Below are 24097 nucleotides of genomic sequence, written 5' to 3'. Positions count from 1 at the left end.
TCTCCACCAAATCTACCCAACAGGAGAAGTCTTCTAAAATCAGAATCTGAAGTTTTCCCATATTTCCCATCAAATTGAACTTTGGACATCACTTTGTTAGTCTTTTCCATCGCAAAGCAGTGGTAAATATTGATAGGTATGGAGACCTTTTCTTAGTTTTCAGAAATAGGGTGCATGTAATAAACCCACCTTAGAGAATTAGAAGAGTCCTCAGAGCAGTTGTTTGGTCTAACTGGTGATGTGCTTTCCGTGTTGGTTAGGTGTGCTGTCCCTGTTAGGTTAGGTGTGCTGTCCCTGTTAGGTTAGGTGTGCTGTCCCTGTTAGGTTAGGTGTGCTGTCCCTGTTAGGTTAGGTGTGCTGTCCCTGTTAGGTTAGGTGTGCTGTCCCTGTTAGGTTAGGTGTGCTGTCCCTGTTGGTTAGGTGTGCTTTCCCTGTTGGTTAGGTGTGCTGTACAGGCAGTTCTGCCGCCCAGCAGCAGGGTTATCCCGCTGACCCCGTGCCCCCCTGCGCTGCCCGTGGGCTGTGCTCTGAGCCGAGCGCGTGGCACCGCTCTTCCCGCACGCAGGAGCACAATGACTTCACCGGCTGTGGATGCTGCAATCCCCGTCAGGGATACGGAGGGGAAAACAACATCCAGGGGAGCTTTAACGGCTAGTGGTGTCGGTGTGTGTTGAGCGGCGTACTGAAAGTCGTAAATACTGTCCCGGAGACGTTATAAATCATGTAGGCACAGTGTAAGTACGGGCAGCGTTTCGCACGCGGAGCCGCTCCGGGCGCTCGGCGGGGCTCGGGGCCGCCTGACCTTGAGCCGCTGCTCCGGTCTAGGAGCGTCCGATCCCTCCTAGAGCGGCAGCGGGGGCACCTCGCAGAGCAGCACGATGCCCTGGAGGCTCGTCGCGGGCGGGGGGGTCGCCCTTCAGGTAAGGCAGCAGGCGCTGGGGAATGAAGGATGGAGAGGGAAGCGAGGCAGAGCGGAGACCTGAAGGGATGGCGGGCGGGGACCGCGCTGCTGCTGCGCGGAACGAGCTGCATCCGTGCAGCGATGTAGTGATGCTCGTGGAAAATGAGGCTGGGGGTGGTGATGGGGGAACATGGGGGGGGTGATTGTCCTTCCTCTGACTGCCTGAAGTTTGTGTGAAGTCGCCTTCAAAGAGCTCTTTAACTTCTTTTGATGGGAGCTCCATTAGCATTTATATAAAGTATGGCAGGAATCTCATTAAAGGCGGTTTTTGTGAGCTGAGCTATTGACTTTTAGCAGACAGCTTACAGGATTCCTGACCAAAATGGTTGCTCGTTAACTTTAAGGCACATGTGTACCGTGTGAGCGTAGCACCGTGGTGCCAGAATGCACATTGATGTGAGGATTGCGGAGCTTTACTACCGAACTTGTTAAAGAGTGTGGCATTAAACGACGGCAGTGTTTTCTTCACAAATACAGTTTAAACAGAGCGATAGAAATGAGCAGCGATATATGCCCGTATCCATCTGTACGGTTAAAAAAGCAGAAATAGATTACAGGATGGGGATTTCAAAACGCCTGTCCATTGTCAGCGAGGTGTACTTGCTGAATAACTGCAATATCTTGAGTGATAAAAAGACAAAAGCGTGCGTAAGTGTTGAGGGGAGCAGGGCAAATGGAGATGGCCTGCTTCTGCAAACAGCAGATAACCCCTCAGCCCGGAGCAGCGCCGTGCTGGACCACTCTGCACAAGCAGGAGCTCACGCTGCAGTTTGGTGATGGCCTGGAGGGACGCCCAGGGATGTGATACAGACCGGGACAGCTGTGCTGGGTTAAGGAATTTGGTCGTGATAGGTGGATGTCATTAGGATCTGCGTGAGGTATTTTTGCTTTGGAAATAATGAATTTTGGCTTGCGTACTTGCGTTAGTTCACCCTCAGCAAGTTAGTGCACCCTCAGCAAGTTTGCTGATGACACCAAGCTGAGTGGTGCAGTCGATACGGTGGAGGGAACAGATGCCATTCAGAGGGACCTTGACAGGCTGGAAAGCTGGGCTCGGGTGAACCTAATGAGGTTCAACACGGCAAAGTGCAAGGTTTTGCACTTGGGCCGAAAGAACCCCAGGCACCTGTACAGGCTGGGAGGAGTTGTCCTTGAGAGCAGCTCGGCTGAAAAAGACCTAGGGGTCCTGATAGATGAGAAACTTAACATGAGCCAGCAGTGCGCTCTGGCAGCCCGGAAAGCAAACGGGATCCTGGGCTCCATCAGGAGAGGGGTGGTCAGCAGGGATAGGGAGGTGATCATCCCTCTCTACTCTGCTCTTGTGAGGCCCCATCTGGAGTACTGTGTCCAGGTGTGGAGTCCTCAGTACAAAAAAGATATGGAGATTTTGGAAAGGGTCCAGAGGAGGGCCACAAAGATGATCAGGGGGCTGGAGCACCTCCCCTATGAGGACAGGCTGAGGGAGTTGGGTTTGTTCAGCCTGGAGAAGAGAAGGTTGCGAGGTGACCTCATTGCAGCCTTTCAATACCTGAAGGGAACTTACTCCCAGGAGGGGAGTAAACTCTTCGAAAGGGCTGATAATAGCAGGACTAGGGGAAATGGTTTTAAGTTGAAGGAGGGAAGATTTAGGTTGGATGTTAGGGGAAAGTTCTTTACTAGAAGGGTGGTTAGGTCCTGGAACAGGCTGCCCAGTGAGGTTGTGGATGCCCCGTCCTTGGAGGTGTTCAAGACCAGGTTGGACAGGGCCCTGGGCAACCTGATCTAGTAAATGTGTATGTTTGGTGGCCCTGCTAGGCAGGGGGGTTGGAACTACATGATCCTTGAGGTCCCTTCCAACCCGGGTAATTCTGTGATTCTGTGATTCTGTTAGTTCTATATCTGCTTCTAAAACGAAGAAAGAGATGCATATAGAGTTTGAACGCCTTGTTATTCTGTTTGTAAACTGCAGATGTTTTCGTAGTTGTTTGATATTCAGGTTGTTTATCTGCGTGATAGAAATTAAGCTTCTGAAAAACGAGCAGTTACTGTTACTTAGTAAGCAGCATTCCCTTCTCCAGGGAGGAACTCGGGGGTAAAGTCTCAGCTTTCACATCTGAATCATTTCGAAGAAGCGAAGCAGACTTTTGGGTGTGACCCTTTAAAGGTGCTGCTCTGTGAGTGTGTGTGCAGCGTTGATGTCCATCTCCAGTTTCACTTCCTTTAAACCTCAGTTATCTGTTTGGGGTTTGACTGTTTCAGTTTCTCTCCCTAAAGCAGCACCACGTTTCTTGCTACTGTAAATTTTTCAAACAATATCTCACGTTCCTATTACTTTTCCTTCAATACGTGGAAGAGAATTGACATTTACTTACTGCCTTCTCAGCATCTGAGTTGGGATGGTTGAGATCCACCTGATAGCTCAGGAAATGTCAGTAAAATGATTGATACCTCATTCCAAGCACAGAGTTACAAAGTTTGAGTTGAAAGTGTTTCAGCATTATTAAATACCAGCAATTAGAGAATGACTTAAGAATGGTTGGATAAAAGCATTTTGCATGGCTGTTTAGCAAGGTTCTGTAGTTGATAAATCTGAACCAGTAACTTCTCTAGTTCTTTTATCTGGGAATCAATATTTGTTGATAACGTTTTCATGCAAGTCTTCAGTTTTGGCAAGCTTTTAGTCTGCTGTAGTGATAAGGCTCTTGGAGCTTTGCTTAGAACAATTACCTGACGTTCTTGGGCATCACAAACGTTTCCATGAGTCTTTGTTATTTTTGATAATATTTAAGTAAGTTGTTTTGGACACGGGACATGTCATAGTTGCACAGTTGGTGCCTTCAATGACATGGCTCAGTTGCTGCTTTTATTTTACTTGATCTTCACTTAGGACAGTGCGAGAATGTGTTTGCTCTGGGGGACCAGAATGTAAGCATTCTTGCTTTATGTTTGCCTTGATAATGCTTGTTCCTCATTGCATTTAAGTTAGCCATGTTAAATTGCATAGGCTGAGATTTCTCATCATTGTCACTGAAATTAGAGCCCAGCGTGGCATCTTCCATCAGGTTGCGATATGAGACTTATATTTGCTCTTTAGTTAATTACAGATGTCATGCACAACAGCGAGGCTTCTGGAGAGTGAATATTTTCTGATGGTCAGGAATATCAAACAAAGTATTTGGTATCATAGAGGCTTCTTCGGTGTCTTACATGAACACATGGACACAACAACATTTTTTAAAGTACTAAAATGCAGAAACTGCTTGAGTCAGCAGCCACGTCCACATTCTGCAGCACAAGGTTATGAGTTGAAGCAATTAAGCATGACAGGAAGCCTGTTTTACTGCCTTGATGTAATAGGCTTCCAATATTTTTTAGATGCATATGGACTTTAAATTGTTCTCTTCTTTTGGGTGCTGACAAAATAGAACACCTCCAAATCTCGAGAGCTCTTGAAACTCTCCTGCTCTGCATTTGCACCTGCAGTTTTTACTTAAATATTTTATTCTCAGTAGGATCAAATGCAAACGCTTTCTTGAGTTCACCATTTGTTTATGTACTTACATTTTAGTAGAGATAATTAAAAACATAGCTGAATATTTTGGAATTAACTCATTTTCAACTATTTTTATGATGGGAACTTTAACATTTTTCTGAAGGGGGCTAGAGATGCTGCAGGCCCAAGTCATCTTTGTGGACTTCTGCTGTACCCCCTCTACAAGTTCCCTATCTTTCTTGAATCAAGGAGCCCAAAACTGGACACAGTGCTCCAGATATGGCCTCACTGGGGTGGAGTAGAGAGGGAGGACCACCTCCCTTGACCTGCTGGCCACATTCTTTTTAATGCAATTTGGATTATCATTGGCCTTCTTGACTACAAGGGCACACGCTGCTTGCTCATGGCCAACCTATTGTCCATGGCAGTGTCAGAAGCCTTAATGAAGCCAAGGTAGGCAACATCCACTGCTCTCTTCTCATGACATAGACCTGCTCTCAGACATGACATCATAGAAGGCTACCAGAGTCATCAAGCATTATTTCCCTTTGGTGAATTGATGTTGATTAGCCAAGTGTTTCTATTCCTTATAGATCTATTTGACCAGTTTAAAACATCTACGTCTAGAAAAGATCTGAAGGTCTGTTCCTGGATATCCTCCTTCCAACCCAAATTACTTTATGATCCTGTATTAGCAACTGAGTGGACCTGACAAGCACAAGGTTATTTCAGTAATTCTGAACTGAAAGTAAAGTACAATAGTGATGAAATGGAAAATGCTTCTATAGTTTGGGGAGATAGGGGAAAAAAGCTATGGGAAAGTGATCCAAATCTATACCAGAAACTTCTATCTAATTCTGTTTAGGTAATGAATAATGGCTGTTCTTATTTTCTACAAGTTTATAGCACTACAGAGGAGCCAAGGGCATTGTGTCCATTAAGATAACGGAAGACAAAGATAGATGAGGGATCTGAGATTCTTATGGGGAATTATCTTTAAAAAGCCATGCAGGATATATATGTTTAATTCTCCAAGTATTTCTGTCTGTGAAGCATAAAGACAGAGAAATCTTGGGAGGCTGAGGGTTCTTTTTAATTATTTTAGAAATTTAACAAATTTTATCAATATTTTAATAAAGCTGGTAACATGGATGGAAAGAAAGTAATAGCGTTACAACTTTGGTGTTTCATTTTGGCATTTTAAAAGGAATCATTCCTTTTTTCCCTACTCAGAAATTTCCCTTTTAGTTTCCTGCATGAAGGAGAACTACAAGAATAAATTTGACTCGAGTTAGTATCAGATGTTTTATTTGATCTCTCAACATTACAGGCAGTAGACTATTTTTCTTTAAAGAGATTTTAAAGTTCTATTTTTTTTGGAGGTAACAGCATTGATGTTTTCTTCTCCGTGTCTGCAGTGAGGAAGACATGAATCTATGGACTTTAATTGCAACAAGAGAAAAAATAGTTATTAGGAAGACTTGCTGTTAGTAAAACTACTTAATATTTAATTAGTTGGACTAGGAAGATTATGGGATTTCTGTCACTGGAAGCTTTTAGGAAAGTTTCAGATGTTTTCTTTACATGTTTTACATGTAAAGACATAATATAGAATTAATTTATCTTATCCCTGTATGTTCCTTCTACTTTAGTAGAAAGTCTCAAAAACTGAAGTTACTTCCCACTCAGCAAACCTATTTCTAGTATGTATTTTTCATGAAGTTAACCAAAGCTCTGATTCAGTTGTTTGATTATTATGCATAAGTGAGGGAGGGCAATGATTCAGTATTTCAAACATTTTCCCACCAAAAAATAGAATTCTCAATTGGCCTACTACAAATTTCTGGTATGATTTTGGATCTTCTCTTGGGCCTAATTTTAATTTGAGATAGAGTGCAATTGGAGGCATGCACACGACAACCTTTCCCACTGTGTGGACCAAGGGAAGGCTAAGGATGTGGGGTATTTGGGAGGTTTAAACAAAGCTTTTGATATACAGACTGTCCAGCAGACAGCTTATGCAAGCATGTGAACAACTGGCTGATGGGTTGAAATCAAAGACCCATCATATACATGGGGTTACCATCAAGCTGGTGGCCGGTCAACAGTGTGGTTCCCTGTGATTGAAATACACTAAAATTCAATGGCTGTGGGTTTCAGTGTGGGTGTTGAACCTTTTGGCTTTCCTGGGCTACACTGAGTGAAGAGAGAGGCCTTGAAGGGGTTGAAGGCTGGATGGGGAGCCTGGGCAGCCTGATCTGGTGGCTGGCTAACAGCCCGTGGCAGGGGGTAGGAAATAGGTGCTTTTTAAGATCCTTTACAGCCCAAGCTGTTCTATCATTCTGTGAACTTTGTGAGTCCCTCACAAATCAGGATATTCTGTGTTTCTCTATTTATGCCACCGGCCACAGCAGTTCTCTGCTTTGGAACTTGAGACACTGAACAACCCTCGTGCCCCGAGTCCAGGAACAGCAGCCGCCATTTCGGGCAGCGCCCACGTGCTGCACGTTTTACTCCGAGTAGAACCGAGGCAGAACAGCCGTGTAGTTCTCAATGTTATTTATTAACAACGATGGATGCTGCTAATGGTGCCGCGGGGGCGGCTTCTTTCGGGGTTGCGAAGTGCTCCAGGAGCTGCGGGCCCTCCTCTTCCTGGGGCGGCCGGACCTGCGGGCCAAGCCGTCCCTGCCCCGCTGGGCAGCGGTGGGGCTGCTGCTGCTGCAGGCCTGGGCTGAAGGTGCCGCTGCTGCCTCCCGTTGGGGGCTGCTGCTGCAGGCCTGGGCTGAAGGTGCCGCTGCTGCCTCCCGTTGGGGCTCGTGCTCCTCCCCGGGGACGGGTGTAAGGCTGGGACCGGCGTCTGCATCCCTTGGAGCCGTGTGGGACGTGCCGGGGAGCTCCTCTTCTCCGTGCCCGGTGGGGCTGCCCGATGGAGCTGGGTGCGGGGCGGCCACGTCCCACAGGGAGGCTGTATCGTGGCTCTCTGCCTCGTACTCGGATGGCAGCGTGATGACACAGGGCAGAGAGCCATCTGCCCGCACTGCGAAGTGGATGGTGCTCATGAGCCTCCTGCAGAGCGGGCAGGTGAATTTCCTCAAGGTCCACTGCAGGATGCAGCGGAGACAGAAGTGGTGCTCGCAGGGCACCACGTAGGTGTCAGGTCTTGCGTCTCGGCAGATGGCACAGAACTGCTCCTCCATGGCCACGTTCTGGGCTGGGCAGCAGGAGATGGAAATGTGCTCCCCTTCTGGAGTGAGTCCCAAATGCTGCAAGGAGATGCCATAGTCAGTTTGTGTCCTGGGGTAGGCAGCAGTTGTGGCCTGGTCCATCAGCCACCCCATTCCCTGCTGGCTGTAGATGCAGCCTTAGCAGCTCCCTGAACCCCGTGGCCACCCCAGGGATGTGACCCCCCCCATCTCTCACCTCCTCTGCCTCGACTGCGCTTTTTGGGACCCGGCTGCCTGATCCAGGCAGTGCCAGGGAAATACAGGCAATGTGGTGGGGCTGGGCACTGAGAACAGCTCCCAAAACCCCGCAGCACAAACCAAGAAAGCCTCCCTGGGTCTCTAGACCTCGCCAACGTGCTCAGCCAGACACCAGGAACAAGCTCGGCTGGGCCAGGCTCTGCTGCGCCCCAGTATGAGCAGTGGAGGGCTGTGAGGTCACAGTCCATTGCCCGGTGATGTCACACTCCATGACTTTACGGTGTCAAGACTCTTGCTTGATCTTGTTCTGGGGAAGCCTGTTCAGCCTGAAAAGGCTAGAGACGAGTACTTTATCATGAGCAAAGTGATAGGACAAAGAGAATTGTTTTAGGTTGGATATCTGGAAGAACTTCTGAGCCTGGATACAGGCTGTCCAAGGCAGTTGTGGGTGCCCCATCTCTGGCAGTGCTCAAGGCTGGGCTGGGCGGAGCATGGAGTAGCCTGGCCCAATGGGAGGTGTCCCTGCCCATGCTGCCTTGCAACCTTAGATGAGCTGTAGGGTTCTTTCTGGACTGCTTTGTTAATATATGTTTAAGGAGTATTCACGTTTGTCCTGGTTTGCAAATTGAAAGTGAATTTTCTTGGTTTAGTATAGGTGTCATGAGAGTGATAAGCACTGTGCACATCCTCTTTGCTTTCTCTTTAAGCTTGCAGAGCTAGTGGACAGTATGCCATAGGATAGAAGATGATATGAGAGAAATCTGGAATCAAGTCTGCGAGGACATTGTTCTACCAACAGCTGTTGAAAATAAATATGACATCTGTCTTAATGTCAGAGAGGAGACAGAAACAAACCAAGTCCTGTAGTGCTCCAGATTCCTTCATGCGCTGACACAATTACCTGATGTGACTAAATTTAATCTTTCTAATGTGATTTTATCGCTCATTGGTAATCAGACAGACAATAACTAAAATGCTCTTTTCTGCTTAGAAATGACATCATTTTGAATCAAGCCGTGCTACTACTAAATAAGCTGAGTGAGAACTGAGTTTAGAGTGGGCAATGTCAAATCTGAAGTCAGTATGGGAACACTGCATAGTACACTGTAATACCTGTATTAAAGAAGTAGTTGCCAAGATAGTGATTACTTGCAGACATTTCATACTTCAACAGGTTTATGGAGAATTTAATATTTTCATATGCTTCAGTGTAAAGCCATCTGTCGCGGTGACAGAACAAAGTGCTGAGAACAAGAACAAACGTATGTTTGTGGAAGTGCTCTATGAAATGCTAACAAGAGAGACACGAGATACGCTGCAGTATCTTATAACAAATGAGAGAGGGAATGAGAAAACGTAGCAGTCATATTCAATATTTACAATTACGATTCCTTTTCTAATTTCTCATTGTGATGAAGTGTTAAAAATGTCAATACAGATGGTGAGACAGGAAGCCTGAATAAAACACCTCTACCTATTGTAGTATTTTTCATTTCTGCTTTCTTTTCTGATAGTTTAAAGCTTGAATGTGGTGAGGGAAATGTATTTGTTATTCCTTATGTGGTTATTCATAGATCTGCTTCTGGACTTTTTAGAACAAATTAAACAGCCTCCAACACTCACAGGAGCTGAACTTTACAAGAACCTACTTCCCATCCCCCTGTTTGGGACAACTTTTTAGTGACGGCAGTATAAAAGAATGAATCACATTATAGTGTGTGAAGTTGGAAGGTGATATGGTGTGACTTTTAACATACCCCAAATATGGGGCACAGTGGGCTAGTAAGGAATACAAAGGGATTATAGAGTAAAAATGGTCCTGATATATCAAAAAGAAGGCAAGTGTTCAAGAAAAGTTGCTTTGAATCTTTTGTCCGTGGTATGGCAACAAGCAAAATCCAGTTCTAAAGAATCTATATGGTTGGATTTTTAGTTATAAGGTATAAAGGACATATTTTACAGGAATTCTGTTATCTCAGGTCTCCATTCTCTGTACAGCTCGAGTGACTGGGAGACAAGATTGAATGAGGTTCAGCCCTTGCATCAGTCTGAATTTTCTAGGAAGTGCTTTTTATGTTTTAAAATGATAGACCACAAAAAGACGTGTGCTGAAGGGTCATGGAGCAGGTTATGGTAGGATTCCCTCCCCCATTTGGGTATGATGCCTCAGCAGCCTTATGGGCCTGTCATGCAGTTTATTTTGTTCAAATTCCACATTGCCATGTGGGCAGACTTTTATCCTTTTTAGAAATATAATGTGCTATAATAATGCATTGATGTTCTTAATGAGGCTTATAAACTTGGAGGAGGTAAGAATACAAAACTAGTCCAGCAATACCTCTTGAGTCAGTAAATAGCAGAAGTATTTTAATATTGACAGTATTATGAAGTTTTTGCATTAACTGGTTGTGTTCAGATCATATTGTTTGGAGTCAGACAATTTGAAAGATGTCAGATCATCCAGCTAAATTAATCTCTGCTGTGATATCCTTGAAGGAACAAACAAAATGTGAAATTAACAGTACCTCACCATTCTATTTTTTTCAGTTCAGATAAATATGCCATTTTTCAAATTTGAATTTAGCAACAGTGACATCTTGTGGTTAACTAAAGAACCCTGTATCTTTTTCAGTACTGCAAAGGAAATGATGGAAACCACACAAATTTATCCAAGAGCTTAAGTCACGTGATGTGAATTATCAGCTGTTTCTGAAAGCTTTGCCAGAAAAAGACAGAGAACCCCATGTGGAGAAATACAACACCTTAATCAGATTTGAGCTTATTTCTATACCTCTGTTGGTTTTTGCAGGATGGGGCATTGCGTGCCAGGTAATTCAGATGAAGATCTGTGCAGCTCTCCCAGAAGCACATCTAGAACACCCCATAAGTTTTGTCTTGACTCCATGTTGAGGAGATGAGTTTAATTCCTAAGGGAACAAGTTTTTGATGTGAAAATATCACCATTTAATTCCATTTCGAACAGTCTTTAAATGTCTATGGATACTCAACTTCAATAACATACTCTGACAGTGATTTCTACCATTATATATATATTACCTGTTGTGTTTGGAAAAATACTAACAGGTTGCAGAGGGAGCAGTGATGTCCCTCTGCTTTTCTGTTAATTTTCATTGCACGTTCTTTCACAGTAAAGAGAGTTGAACTTTCTGGTGCTCTCAACCATCTGTTGGTATTTATTTTGACTCTCCTTTTCCTTTAAAAAATAAGAAGCCTCAGTGTTATTTCTTTCTCAATAGACTATCCCGTCTTCTTTTTTCCCTTCAGTTTTGATGAAAATGGTAAAAGGAGACCTGATATGCTGCCTAGTGTTAAATGATTGTGAAAGTTATTACATTCTTCCAGACAATTAAGTTAGATCAACATTAGCAAAATACACTTAAGGTATTGTTGCAGTTCCCAACTGTTACCAATATTGTTAGGGGAGCAAAAGATGGGAAGTTTTGTTCCAGGGAAAGATTGCTTTTATAGTAGCTTGTCATGTACTGCAGTTCCTGTGTTGTCTGTTGGTAATGAGAATTGCCAGTAGACTCTCCAGTTATTCCACAGGAAGTGCTACTGTTGAAGTATTTTAGTGTTTTTTCCCATTGTAATAATGATTAGTGCTGATGTTGTTATGATGCTCAATGCAGCTGATGTGTACAATTCGCTATTGGAGAAACAATTTGAGATTTCCACCTCCCTCCCTCCCAAAGAGAAAAATGCCAAGCGCAGAGCTTAAAAACATGTCTTCAAGGAGTCTAAGAGGAGCTTAGCTCTTTAGGATAGATTTAACTAACTTCTAATTCCTCTCCCTATTAAGTGCATTGAGAGGTGAAGGTTTCTTCTGTTTGCCATGGGCTATTAAATTCCTCATAGAGTTATTCTTTCACTTCCTTATGTTACTAGCCCATTCCTTCTGTTTTTTAAGCTGCCAGAAAGGTACACTTTATTAAGAACACTGTAGTAATGTTTAAAATTTTTTGCTGGCAAGAATAAAGCAAAGCTTCAAATACTGTTTACTACAGACGCACTTTTGATATTTACATGGAATATTCAAGGTTGGAAATGCTTCAGTGTTTATTATTAAGATTGTTGTTTTTTTGGTATTGTAGAATAATTTGCTATTAAATGAAACACAAAAGCTATTTGACATGAAAAAGCATTTATCGTGCACTGGTTTATCTATTTCACAGTTTCTGTGGGGTGTCTTAAAGTGTGGCTTTACATCTGCGTCTTTTACATACATAATTAATAGAGATATACAAGGAAATAGAAAGGAAAGGATGCTTTAAGTGAGATGGCTAAGCAGTTAAATGCTCATTGAATTGCAAACGGAGACCTTCTGGGGAGAAGGAAGGGTATTCATTTATAATAGGCGCAGGTAAAGAACTATTTTGGTGCAATTGTTTGTATTTTTCATCAGCTTCTCCCATGTGGGTCATGATTCCAGTACACAGTCTTGTAATCTCCTGCAGTGGCAATGATTCAACTTAAAAATCAATAGGGCATGAGGTGTTTCAAGTTCTCATTATTGTAATGTGTCAACATCACTTCAGTGACCCCAGAGCCCTATGTTGGCTGATTTGTTCTCTGATTTATTGTGCAATCTTGTAGGGCAGGCTATAATTTCACTTGGAACCAGAAACTCTACATTTATGGTTGGTGTCCCGGTTTCCAGTCGTTAGGATGTTCGGAGATAATCAATATCTGTGTTTGCTACTAAGGGTGAATGAAGTTGTCAAGCAGTTAAATTACAGGGATTACAAACAAAAGAATATTGTTACAGCTTAGCAGACCAGGAAATGTTTTTTATTTAAATTTTCATTCTCTATCAACACAACAGATGTTTTTTATAGCTTAGCACTGTCATAACTTATACACCCCTCTATGCCTATGATTTTCATATCTTAAATTTTATACTTTGAAGTAATTACCATACCACTTTGGTTTCATATTATCTGTGTTCTTTTATGAATCTTTTCATTTCCTGTGTACCTTCCCAAACCTAATAACTTGATCAACAGGAAAACATTTGAATTGCTGAAACTGAATAAAGTGATTGTGGCTTCAATGCATAACACTTAAAGCAGTGTTGCCGATTTGTTGGTTTTCTTCTTCCTCCCCTCCATCAAAATTTCAATGTTTTTTTACAGCGATCGACGTGTTGCAAGTGTTAATGTTGTATTCTCTATGGATCTATTCTGGGCAATATCATACCTATCAATATGTTTAGTACGTGCCTCAAAACTGAGGTAGCTGAGCACAACTGCAAGCTCCTAAGATTTTCAGTTCATTGACTTTTATGCTTCATGTGTTAATCGGAGCATAATGCAATGCTCTTGAAGTGTAATATATAACATTTCAAGAAGTGATGACCAATTATCTTCAGTTCTTCACTTTTGATTACGTGGAGCTTTATCTCCTGAAGTTTCTTGAGATGTTTTGGTGGACTCTTATTGCAGTATTTAATAATAGAACTACAAGAAAACCTTCAAACAGTACGTGTTGTAGAACTAGTAATAATTACAGAACAAGAATGTAGAATTCCAGAAAATGAGCTTCATGTTTTTTCTTTCAAGCACATATTTGTGGTCCTTTGACCATTAGGAAGTTCTATGCCAAAGTGCATTTGGCAACAGCTTCCCATGTTTAACGTAGGGAACGTAAAAAGCCTGTAAGACACATGGATGCACTTGAGCTCAAGCTGAAGTCCAGCTTTTGTGAAGGTAACTTCACATTATATTTTGAAGCAGAGCTTGAGATGATCATTTTTGTGACTCTTTCAAGGGTGCCTCTTCTGTGTTTAGTGCCTGAGCTTCCCTTTTCTGTGGGACTCATTCATTGCATGGTTCTTCTCTTCCTGTATCCCAGGACAGGAAGACTTTTGACTCCTACTGGAGAAAGGAAAAGAAGGACATCCGATCTAAACTTGTGTGTTAATTCTTGTATTTTTGGGAGTGGGTCTTATTTCATGAATCTCACCGACATTTAGTTTCCATAGAACCGTAGTGCTTCAAGGCCTGCAGCAGAAACGCTTGTGTTCTTCCATCTGGCCATTGCTCTTCAGATTCAGGAGGAATGCTAAAGCAGGTTAGCAGATTGTCAATTAAGTGAAAAATACCTGGCATCTGGAAATACACAAAGTAGGTAGAAGCACACCATCTGTATATTTTATGCCTTTTGGAAAAGTGATGACTGGGAACTCTTTCTCCAGTATGCATATACTCACATTTAATATTTTCTTCTTTCTGTAATACTTACTTCAATAGAGCTTTCTGCTTAGCAGTTCAGAACTTACAGCTTACCTAATAAGAATCCATCAGGCAGTGTATAAATGTATGTGAGTCTTAAATTGAATCAATGTGAAATTAGGCAGTTTCTAAAAGTTATTTGAAACGTTATGAGCCATAACTCAAGTCCAATATCAGCAATTTTCATTGTTTTGTAGCAGCAATTTTGCAGCTAGATAAATAAATGTTATCTTATTGTGTGTGTGTTTTTGTGTTAGAAAGTTAATAATTCTCAAGAGTCTTTGGGTTTTGTCCTCCATTCTCTTACCCAAACCATCACTTTTAATTGTAGTGTCTGGAGCTTGTTTCTTTCTAACTCATGCCAGGTAATCTGAAGGCACGCTACAGAAATCCTTAGTGCTTAAAAATCTCACTCGCAAAATTATGAACGTGTAGGTATTATTATTACTCAATAAGTTGTTACTCAGTCTCATTAAGGAGAGGTTGACTTATCAGTGAACATCAATGCATGCACAAATTCACCCTTACTTCTCAAATAATGATAAATAGGTATGTTTGGTTACTGTAGAAAATTGGGTATGCCAGATGCTTCCTGAAAATCAGCAGTCCTATATCACTGCAGAAAGTGGGATTTTTTTATATCAAAGTATCTCATGCCATTTACAAAGAGAATCTATTTAAAGACTTTTCTGTGAAATTAAATTAATTGTCATGGGGTTGGTGAAGCTTTAAAAACTTAACATCTGTGGCCTTATACATCACAGAAAGATATGGGTCTTTTCTGCATGAAAATTTGACCTATATACAAGAATAAACTGGAATAATGCGGGGAAGGGAGACGAGGGAGAAGGTTGGCTGTAGCAAACCTTTCAAGCGTTTCACAAGCCATGAAAATCTGTGGAGCTGCTGCAAGGTAGATAACCTGTGCAAATTAATTTGTCTGCTGTGACTCCTATGATGTATAATTTGTTTAACATTGCAAGTGTCCCACATTCTGGAGGCAAGGACTTTTTTTTTTTGAAGTATCTCAGCTGAGGGTCTCTTCTATACCTTGAAATGCTTATTTACAAATTAAATATCATAAATACATGGAAAACTTGCTGGGAAGTTCTCTTCATTATGATTATTCTTTGAAAAACGTCATCCTCAGAATAATTTGTAATGTTTAAAGAAAAAAGCCTTTGTAGTTCATTGCCTAACATTCTTTTCCTTCTGCTGGGTATTTGTTCCACCCTCACCCAATGACTTCCAGGATCTGCACAATATCAGAGATTTGGTTATTTTTGCTCCTGAATACTCTCGAAAAGACAAATGTTACATTGCTGCAGAGATCCCTGTCTGCTATTTTTCCACCTGCATGCCCCAGAGTGCACACCTGGTATGGCTTGCACTGAGTGGATTCTGTGAGGGATAACCACACTGACTGCTGGAAGTCATGTGTGGAAAGGGCTTTGGCACTACTGAGTGCTGACAGCTGTTGCAGGACTGGTTGAGTACTGGTGCTTTTCGACTAATAATGGAACTGAGAGAATGAATAAGCATGCAGCATCCTTGTAATTGCGTGGCATAAGGAAATGGTTTTTGCAAGAGAATGAATTAGAAACTTTGGAATTATGCAATTACTGTGGTATGTATTCTTAGATAAAAGTGAAAAGCCACTTTATTTCTCCGTGCTTCCATTTTGCTTTGTGAATTGGGGATAATAATTGCTCTTTTTTTTTTAACTGTAAAGGCTACTCTCAGTACTTACTGCTCTGTCACATTCTTTCTGTAGGCTTAGTATGAAGTAAAGCTGCAGAGATAATAAAAAACACTTAAAATATGTTTTATGGCACACACGTAGCAGAGCAATCCTGTTTATCTTCAGGTTGTTTGTACAGTAGTTCAGATGGGTGGCTAAGAGTCTCTGTTTCCATGGTAGGCGCAGTAGTTCTTTAATGATTTATGTGTGCCTTCTTGTGTTCTCTCTGAGGTACCTGTGTGCATTGCCTCAAGGCTTATCGTATTGAGCTCAATAACTGATAATTCAGAAGTTAAAGAGGTCTGGTGCCTAATGTTGTAGAATCAACGGGGAGGTTTTTGTTTGTTTTTGTTGTCTGGTTGGCTTTTTTTACCTTTTTCAAAACTCGTGTTTTGGATTGACATAAATGAGGAAGATGTCATTAAAATAAGAGTTAAATACGTGCTTAGCTTCCACCTGCTTAGAGCTTGAGTCACTATTGCAACTGACCAGCAGCTTGATAACACCCACACAAATCTCTTAGAATAATGATGCACTTTCTTGCATTGCATTTTCATCTTATGGAGTTCAGTTTGCTAAATAACCTAAGGAGCATTTTGCCCATATGGAAAGAGAATGGGGAATGATCACAGACTGAAGGAAACGTGGCATGTGAAGCTCCATCGTGTGAATTCGTTTCCATTCCAGGGCTGAAGGGAGCACCAGTGCAGGGGCAAAGGGACGGGATCCAGATTGCCAGCTGACCACATTCTGCTTTCTCTCCTTCAGCATATTTTGTGCGATTATTCCTTTAATTAATTGCAGAATCTCAAGATGGAAGAGCTTTTTTCCTTTTAAATGAGACTCATACAGTTGGAAACATTTCTTCATCCTGGTTTCTGATATGCAGACAGCTCACAGAAAGTCAGGAGGGAACACAGCATCTACAGCATAGCTCATCCTCCTCCTCCTAAGGTGTAGGGACCTCACTGTTTGTAGGTCTGATTGAAGCAAGTAAAGCATAGCCTTTATTCAGACACTCTACTTGCCTTTAAATTTGCTGGATAGAAAGCTGAATCTGCAGATAACTAATGGCAATGGAAACAGGAAACCAATTGCGTGAGGTAATTGGGTTACTTCTGTTTCTTCTGATGTCTGACACAGTAGAGCACAGTGGATTGATAGATTGCCAAGTGCACTGGTAACGTAAATGTAAGTGAGATGGCTGAAGACAGGCTTAGGCAGCCCATGCTCCAATTTTAGTTTGCTTTTTGTCTGGATAATGTACTTCTGAATTAGAAACGCTACACAGCGGAAAACACAGTGAGAGGAGATGTCTTTTAATCACTACTTATTCAGTCATTTCAGTTCTATGCGCAGTGCCATACAAGTGGCATCATGTTAATTGTTTTTGCTATAAAATAAAGAAGTTTATTTCATGTTTGATTGCAAAGCAGACCATCTGAATCCAAGTATGTTTGACTAAAAGGTACAGTGCAGTTCTCTGAAATTCTGGACAACTTCATTAGTTTAATGGTGATAGTTTTTTATTTGTGAATTGCACCGAGGTGGGGTGAGACTTTGAATTGAAGGTGTTTCCACTACATTTATGGAAGGCATCTAAATGAAACTGGATCCTGCTGGGATTCTGTCATCCCTTGCTGTAATTCGTTGGGGAAAACAGGGAGCTGTGTATGGGATCTGTGAGTACTGATGCTGTTGCTTCTCAGTTGTCCAAGTAAAAGGAGTTCTATATCAGAAAAAAAAAGTCTGTTAAACATCGAGTGGCACAGTACTGTCAGCTGGGTGTGTTGTTTTCCTTGTGCACTGTTAAATGCCTGATGAGTCCAGCCCCCATCCGGACTTGCAGCTACGCCTGCATCGTCCTTAAGCACCTTTTGGTGGGGGTTGTGAAACTCACCATCTTCAAAGCCCTTTGAAAAGTGTTCTCTTAAAAGGATATTATGTGTGTGTAAAATACTGCTGTTCCCGCTGAAGCCTGGACAAACTGTAAACCTCTGTGGTTGCAGAAAATTACTGAGTGCTGCATAAGCTCTTCAAGTGCTGCTTTACCAAATCAAAGACACTGTGCTCAAGCACTATAAAAAAAAGAGAACTCCCATGGTGAGAGGCAGCTTGCTACAATGGCATTCAATTCAAGGTCATACATAAACGTCAGTCACGGGAGGAAAAAAGCCAAATTAAGTGTTTTTTAGCAGAGAAAATCTATTGAGATATAACATTAAGAATGTGAAGATATGGGTAAGGGAAACAGTAAAATCCATGTATCGGAATAGTTGTGTAAGCAGCATTATAGAAATGGGTATCGACACACTTTCATTTACATTTTGTCTATCACTAAATGCAAACAGCTTCTTTGCAAGATCTTGCTTTTGCATGGCTTTCCAGCACTCACCTTTGTTATTGCAACTCTTAACCAGGCACTGCCCAGAAAGGGGTGGGTGGGTTGGGGGGTGGAAGTATAAATTAGATTCATGTATTTTCCATAAATTAGGTATAAATTGTGCAATGGACAGGAAGATTGTTGTCACTCTCAGTACTGATTTGGTGATGGGGAGGTGTTTGGTTTTTTCTTTTCTGGGCATCCAGCATTCAGAATTAGTGACAGTTTGTATGTATGAGGTGTCCTCAGACTCACCAGCCTTTCTACTGTAGTACTCTGTGTGCATACCGATCCCATTCCTCTTGTTTTTGTTTTATTTCAGGACAGTCGATATGTTTTGAAATTGTAAATTTCCTTTTCCAGAATTGAGGTAATTTTGTCATTCCCATTGGATACCAAAGCCTGAGGAAAAGCTTTAAAATTTAATGTCTTTATATGATATTAAATAATAAATATCATTTTGAGATATTTTCAGCGTGGAGTAATGTTGACCAAGGAATATGCATAGCAAAATTGCTTCTTTTGTGATGTAAGATCTTGGTAAATTAATAAGGCATGTGCCAGTAAATAAATGCATGCCACTCTGAGCTCCTGTAGTTAAACAGGCATTAGAAAGTTGTGTGATCGGGATGTACAGTCAGTCAGCATAGGATGATTTTGTAGTTTCGAGTGTGTTTTCATGTTGATCTTGGCTTCTTTCTGAACAGCCGCTCTTTGTCAGCTCTGTAGCCTGGAGTCAGCCAAGTCACCATGCTGAGCAAGGAGGTGGGAGCTGCGCTCTCTGAGGAGCTGAGCTCATGATTCAAGACCTTGACACGAGCTGACACTTAGGAGAAAATATACTATGTGACTCCTGTCCAGGTTCATCTCCTTTCCCTATAAATATGTAACCTGGTGCTGTTCTGAGCCATTTTACTTTGCTGGTTTGTTTTGAAGAGGTTGCAGTTGAACCATGCTATCTTCTAGAGAAGCAGGTGGAGATGCATGGATCCAGTGCTACAGGCTCACACAGGTACGGGTAATGGGTAACCAGAAAGATACATGGGAGAGGATTGATCTCCCAGGTCCTTGGGTACTGCTTGCTGCTTGGAGATTATTCTTCTGCCCTCCCCTGAACACTTAAGTTCCTCTGGTTCATAAACATATGAATCCAATGAGGCAAAATTTAGACGGTTCTGGTTATTCTCCTCTTTTGCTGGGGAGTTATCATAAATTATTAAATAATTGTTTGTGAAGATGCTTTCTTTAGTACATGAATCATGCACTATAAAAGTGGAATCTGGACGCATTACAAAGCCTAGCAGGGGGACATATGTCTCAGAGTGGGAATAGAAAATTTCCTTTTTGACAGGTTTTCTTGAAAACTAGCTTCACACTGGCATACAGATTTTTCCCAGCGAAGGGAATGCCAGAACTCTGTAGTCAGGGCTCCTGCTCATTTTGAGTGCTCCATAAATTGGCAGAGAAGGAGAGGTGTGTAGCCTGGGGGTGTGCAGCTCCCGCTGGGCAGTGTGCTGCGTGGCAGTGCTGCAGGGTCAGGCTGAGAGTGAAGCTCATGGGCTTCACATCACTGCAATCCCACATTTGCAGTGTAAGCACAAATCTAAACTGGACGTTCACCTTGGTAATGTTACTGTGGTTTTGCTGTAATATACTCTGTTCTGATCTATCTTACTTGTTGGCCAGGTACCTAAAGCAAATGTCCCTGAGATAAGAACAGAGAATTCCATTTCTTGTTTTTTCCTAACTCCTGGCTATGTTTTGTTAGTCAGTTTTAAGCTTTTTAGTTATGTTGTATGTCTTCCATTGAATGATCTCATAATTAACTTTTGCTGCTCCTGCACATCTTAATTCTCATAACAATAAGCACCTCTTCCTTTCTCTTCCACGCACTGTTCCTATCACCTCCAAGAGATAATAGAATTAAATTTTAATGTTAGCATTCAGTTTGCAATTGTGGAGCCTTGAAACATCACCTGCTCTGTGTGTAGAGAGGTTTGGTGCATCGTTTCACCTCTGTGCCAGGAAACATCATGGAGCAGATCCTTGTGGAAGCTATGCTAAGGCATATGGAAGACAAGGATGTCACACAGGAGAGCCACCAAGGCTTCACCAAGGGCAAGTCCTGCTCTATCAACCTGTGAGTGATGTCCCCCAAGGGTCATTGCTGGGGCTGATTGCCTTTAATATCTTTGTCAGTGACAATGACAGTGGGGTTGGGTGCACCCTCAGCAAGTATATAGACCTATACAGGCTTGAGCAGTTGGCCCTGATGAACATCCTGCAGTTCAAAAAATCCAAATGCATGGTCTTGCACCTGAATCAAGGCAGCATCCACCATTAATACAAGCTTGAGGATGGAAGTGCAGCCTTGCTGAAAAAGATGCACGTTTTTCATACATGCATGTTACCAACCAGGTCCTGTCTGAACAGTTACATCTCCCTTTCCAAGACCTCTTCTTAAAAAAACCCCGCACTTAGTTCTTTCAGCCTCTAGAAATGGGAATACATTGCTAATGTGCTCATCTACTGTTCTCCCCTGTTGCTTTTAACTTCCTATTTAATAAGACACAGGTTATCCCTCATAAATTCTGTATCATCAGTGTAATGTTGCTTTGATGATATATTACATGTTAAGTCAGCACGGGCGTGAAAATACAGTGCAAAGCTCAGGAGAAATTTTATTTTCCATTTTTACTTCAAGTGTTCTAAGTTTAATTATATTTAGCAATTGAGAAAGGCAGCTGATAATCTACAAACTTGCCATTCATTCAGGATCTCCAGGGTGCTTGAAAAATTCTTTTTATGTTCATAAATTGACAAGATTATTTGTTAACTCAGACTGATACTGCTCAGAATCATCTGCAAAATCAATAAATTACACTAGAAGTAGGGGCTTATATTGTCTAGTTGTAAATGTTTTTGATGTGGAAGATTAAAGATATAATTCAAATGATTTAATTTAATTGGGTCTCAAAATAATTTAACTGGTTGCCCCGATTTTCCACTCATGTCCAGACAGGATCTCACCGCTGCCTTTATATGCTTGTTAAGAGTGTGGAACAATAAGGCTGACTTCCCACCCAGCCTGTAGCTGCTTTCTGATACCTTCCCTGTCTGTTTAAGGCATGGTTTAGCTGGACCAGTGATGCTCCACATCTGCACAGGGAGCCATTAACAGTTCCCTTGGTTGAGATGTTCTGGTTTTTGCCTCATTTCCCTCTCTGCCACTTTTTCAGAGAGTAGAAACTTCCTCTCTGCTGTTGTTTGTCATCATGTTTGTATAACTCTGAATCAGATGTAACGAGTAACTTACACTTTGTGATTTGGGTGACTCATATGCATACTAGACACAGTGAGAATGGATCTTCTCATGTGAATTTCAACGGAAACAGAGTATTTGATCGAAAGACCATTAGTGTTCCAAAGGAGACAAACATCAGTTCTTCTGTTGTAGCCATCCTTGAACCATAAGCCAGGTTGGAACAAGAGCTGACCTGGGTGCCGTATGACCCAGCTCTGCACCTCTTGGTAAAATCTCTGTAGAGACCCTCATCTGATGACCATGAAATGTGCTTCCCTTTGGCCATAGGGGTCCTGCAGCATGTGATTTCTCCTGCTCCCAAAGGTTAAGCTCTTGGTGCCCTCCTTGCAGTTAAGAGCCAGTTACTTTGGCAACACCCCTCCTCTATCCTCAGATTTGCTTCTCTGGGAAGGGCCAGGAATGAATCTCTGAGGGAAACAGAAGATTCACTTCTGTGAGACTGTGTGTAGTGATGAGGAGTTGTAATGCTATTGGTGTGATGCTGAAACACTAAAACTTAACCATATAGACTGGAAGGTCCTAGTAGGTATAATGACTTTGAAGCTCATTTCAAACCTGTGAAAATATTTAAGTAAATTTCATTTTCCTGAACGTTTTTCTGTATACGCTATCATTCTGGTGGCTGTCTACCTGCAGAGCAATCTAAATTGATGCTGTTATTGCTTTCCCTTACATGGAATAATGAGGGTTTCAATAGCAATAATAGCCCTGGGAGCAAAATGCTATGTGGCCACCTCCGGCCTCCTTTTTGAGACCGAATACCATAACTTCATATAGAATGTAGAATCAGAGAATGTCTTGGGCTTGCAGGGACCCTAAAGCCTGTCCAGTCAAACCAGACCAGGCTGCCTGGTGCCCCATCCAGTGTGGCCCTGGGCAGGTAGAAAGCAGCTCATGTCTCAGCACCCTCATAGTGTAGAATTTCTTCCCTATATCTAATCTAAATCTCTACTCTTCTAGTTCAAAGCCCATGCAAGAAGTCCCTCTCCAGCTTATTATTATATATAATCTATTATCCTTTCTAGACATCTATTATCTTCTGCTTTATATATACTTAAATATGTATTTTTATATATGTATCTTCCTAAAGCTTTCTCACCTTTCTATTGTTCATTTCTATAGTAACTCTTGCTGTCTCTTGCCTATCTTGATATTTCTACACTTTTTATCTCTTTTCTTGGTAGTCTGTATTTATTTCCATACTCCTTCCACACAAGTGAATTCCATCTCTTTCTTCCTTTCTTGTATTTTAGTTCTTTCTTCAGGTTGCTGTCTTTTTTGCAGTGTAGTACAGAAGAATCAAACCACCAGACTTTGTACTTTTTGAAGCAGAGGAGTTTGAACATGTAAAAACCCACAAAAGAAAGGCAGATCAGTAGTTCTGGTATTCTTCAAAATTGCTCTTTCATTTGACAGGAATAGAGAAACTCTGGGTGGGCAAACTGAATGCTGTAGTGTCTATGTAAGAATAATGAGGCCGTGAATGGAGGCAAGAAGTGTATCTCTAATGAATAGATGTGGCTAAGGCAGATATGTCCACTTAAAGGAATAAATGTGCTGTAAGTGAAGTCTGATGTCTGATAGTCACGCTGAAATTCTCATGCATCCAGGGGATCCTCAAAAGCCTGAGGTCTGGGCACCTGCTTTCTAGATGTGAAGTTCTAGTAGGAACTGGGTGAGCTGTGCTGAACCTGAGTATGCCAGCTGAAGTTTGGAACGTAGGCTTTTGTCTTAGAACCCATTTACTGCTCCTGTTCGGTTCTCCTGACCAGACTTTTAAGTGCTCCTATTGTTTTCACTAGAGGTGAGCAGATAAGTGGCAGTATCTGGATGACATCCCTGAAAGAGTTGTCAGGAGGTGGTAAACTGATGTGCATGCATGGAGTGCTGGCTCTACAGAGCAGTAAAATGGGCTTTACTGAAGGCTCACAAAAGATGTATTTGGCTAATATTAATCAATTAGGTATTGCAAATTTTGCTTAAATCTTGTTTTTTCCTCCAGGCATTACACTGTCTGTGTATTTCAGAGTCTTATGAAAACTCCCATGTACCTACTAGTGTAAATGTAATGGGTTTCATTCTTCACACTAATTGGTGAAGTTAGGGCAGGTAATTGTTTCTAACACAATGCATTACCAAGGCAGCAAGCCAGATGTGCATGGCTGTGGTGCCCTTCTTCAGGAATCTTAGCATTACACGGCTTCTACAGGTAGAAAAAATGAGTAAGAATGGCATAGTTTGGCTCACTGTTCTGCATTCATTCTACCAATCCAGTGTTGTAAATATTGAAGTATTTAATTAGCAATAATGTAAGCTTCTGAGTTTTCTATTTTGTAAGAAATGTTAAACTGTTTGTGATCATTATTTAAGCGGAATGTCTGGAATTAATTTATTTAAACAGCTGAGCAACTCACATTAAAAAATAACAACAGATACAAAACAAATGTGTTTATTGCAAAATCTCATCGTTCATAATGAGATGACATGTTGGTTAGAATTGAAATGCCTTGTTAAGGAGATGATCTCCCAGATCTCTTATTTC

At 41.8% G+C, this 24097-nt stretch overlaps 1 protein-coding gene and 1 long non-coding RNA gene across 6 annotated transcripts in view; one reads left to right on the top strand and one right to left on the bottom strand.

Moving 5' to 3' along the window:
• The first annotated feature begins 538 nt into the window (after window positions 1-538).
• The window catches only part of LOC146755892 (uncharacterized), a 152941-nt gene continuing 129382 nt past the window's right edge, over window positions 539-24097 (top strand). For 2 of the 5 annotated variants that reach the window (XR_014937812.1, XR_014937809.1), the window contains exon 1: window positions 539-734. This is a non-coding gene — a long non-coding RNA (uncharacterized LOC146755892). The other 3 variants (XR_014937813.1, XR_014937811.1, XR_014937810.1) reach the window with 2 other exon arrangements.
• Window positions 6976-7915, bottom strand: LOC146755893 (uncharacterized). Its single transcript, XM_085525128.1, has 2 exons — window positions 7854-7915; window positions 6976-7696 (listed from the first exon to the last, which is right to left on the bottom strand). Exon 2 carries the CDS (start codon window positions 7628-7630, stop codon window positions 7016-7018), a length of 615 nt encoding a protein of 204 aa, XP_085381254.1. The 5' UTR covers window positions 7631-7696; window positions 7854-7915; the 3' UTR covers window positions 6976-7015.

Source organism: Coturnix japonica, chromosome 29 (assembly GCF_054131305.1).
Source record: "Coturnix japonica strain WE chromosome 29, WE-NBRP24, whole genome shotgun sequence".
In the NCBI taxonomy this organism is placed as follows: Eukaryota; Metazoa; Chordata; class Aves; order Galliformes; family Phasianidae; genus Coturnix; species Coturnix japonica.
Note: the sequence above shows the minus strand (reverse complement) of the source record. Positions and strands in the feature narration are given on the sequence as shown.

Excerpts from the sequence above, each read along its gene's own strand:
- LOC146755893 (XM_085525128.1), bottom strand. The coding sequence starts at position 7,630 with ATGGAGGAGCAGTTCTGTGCCATCTGCCGAGACGCAAGACCTGACACC.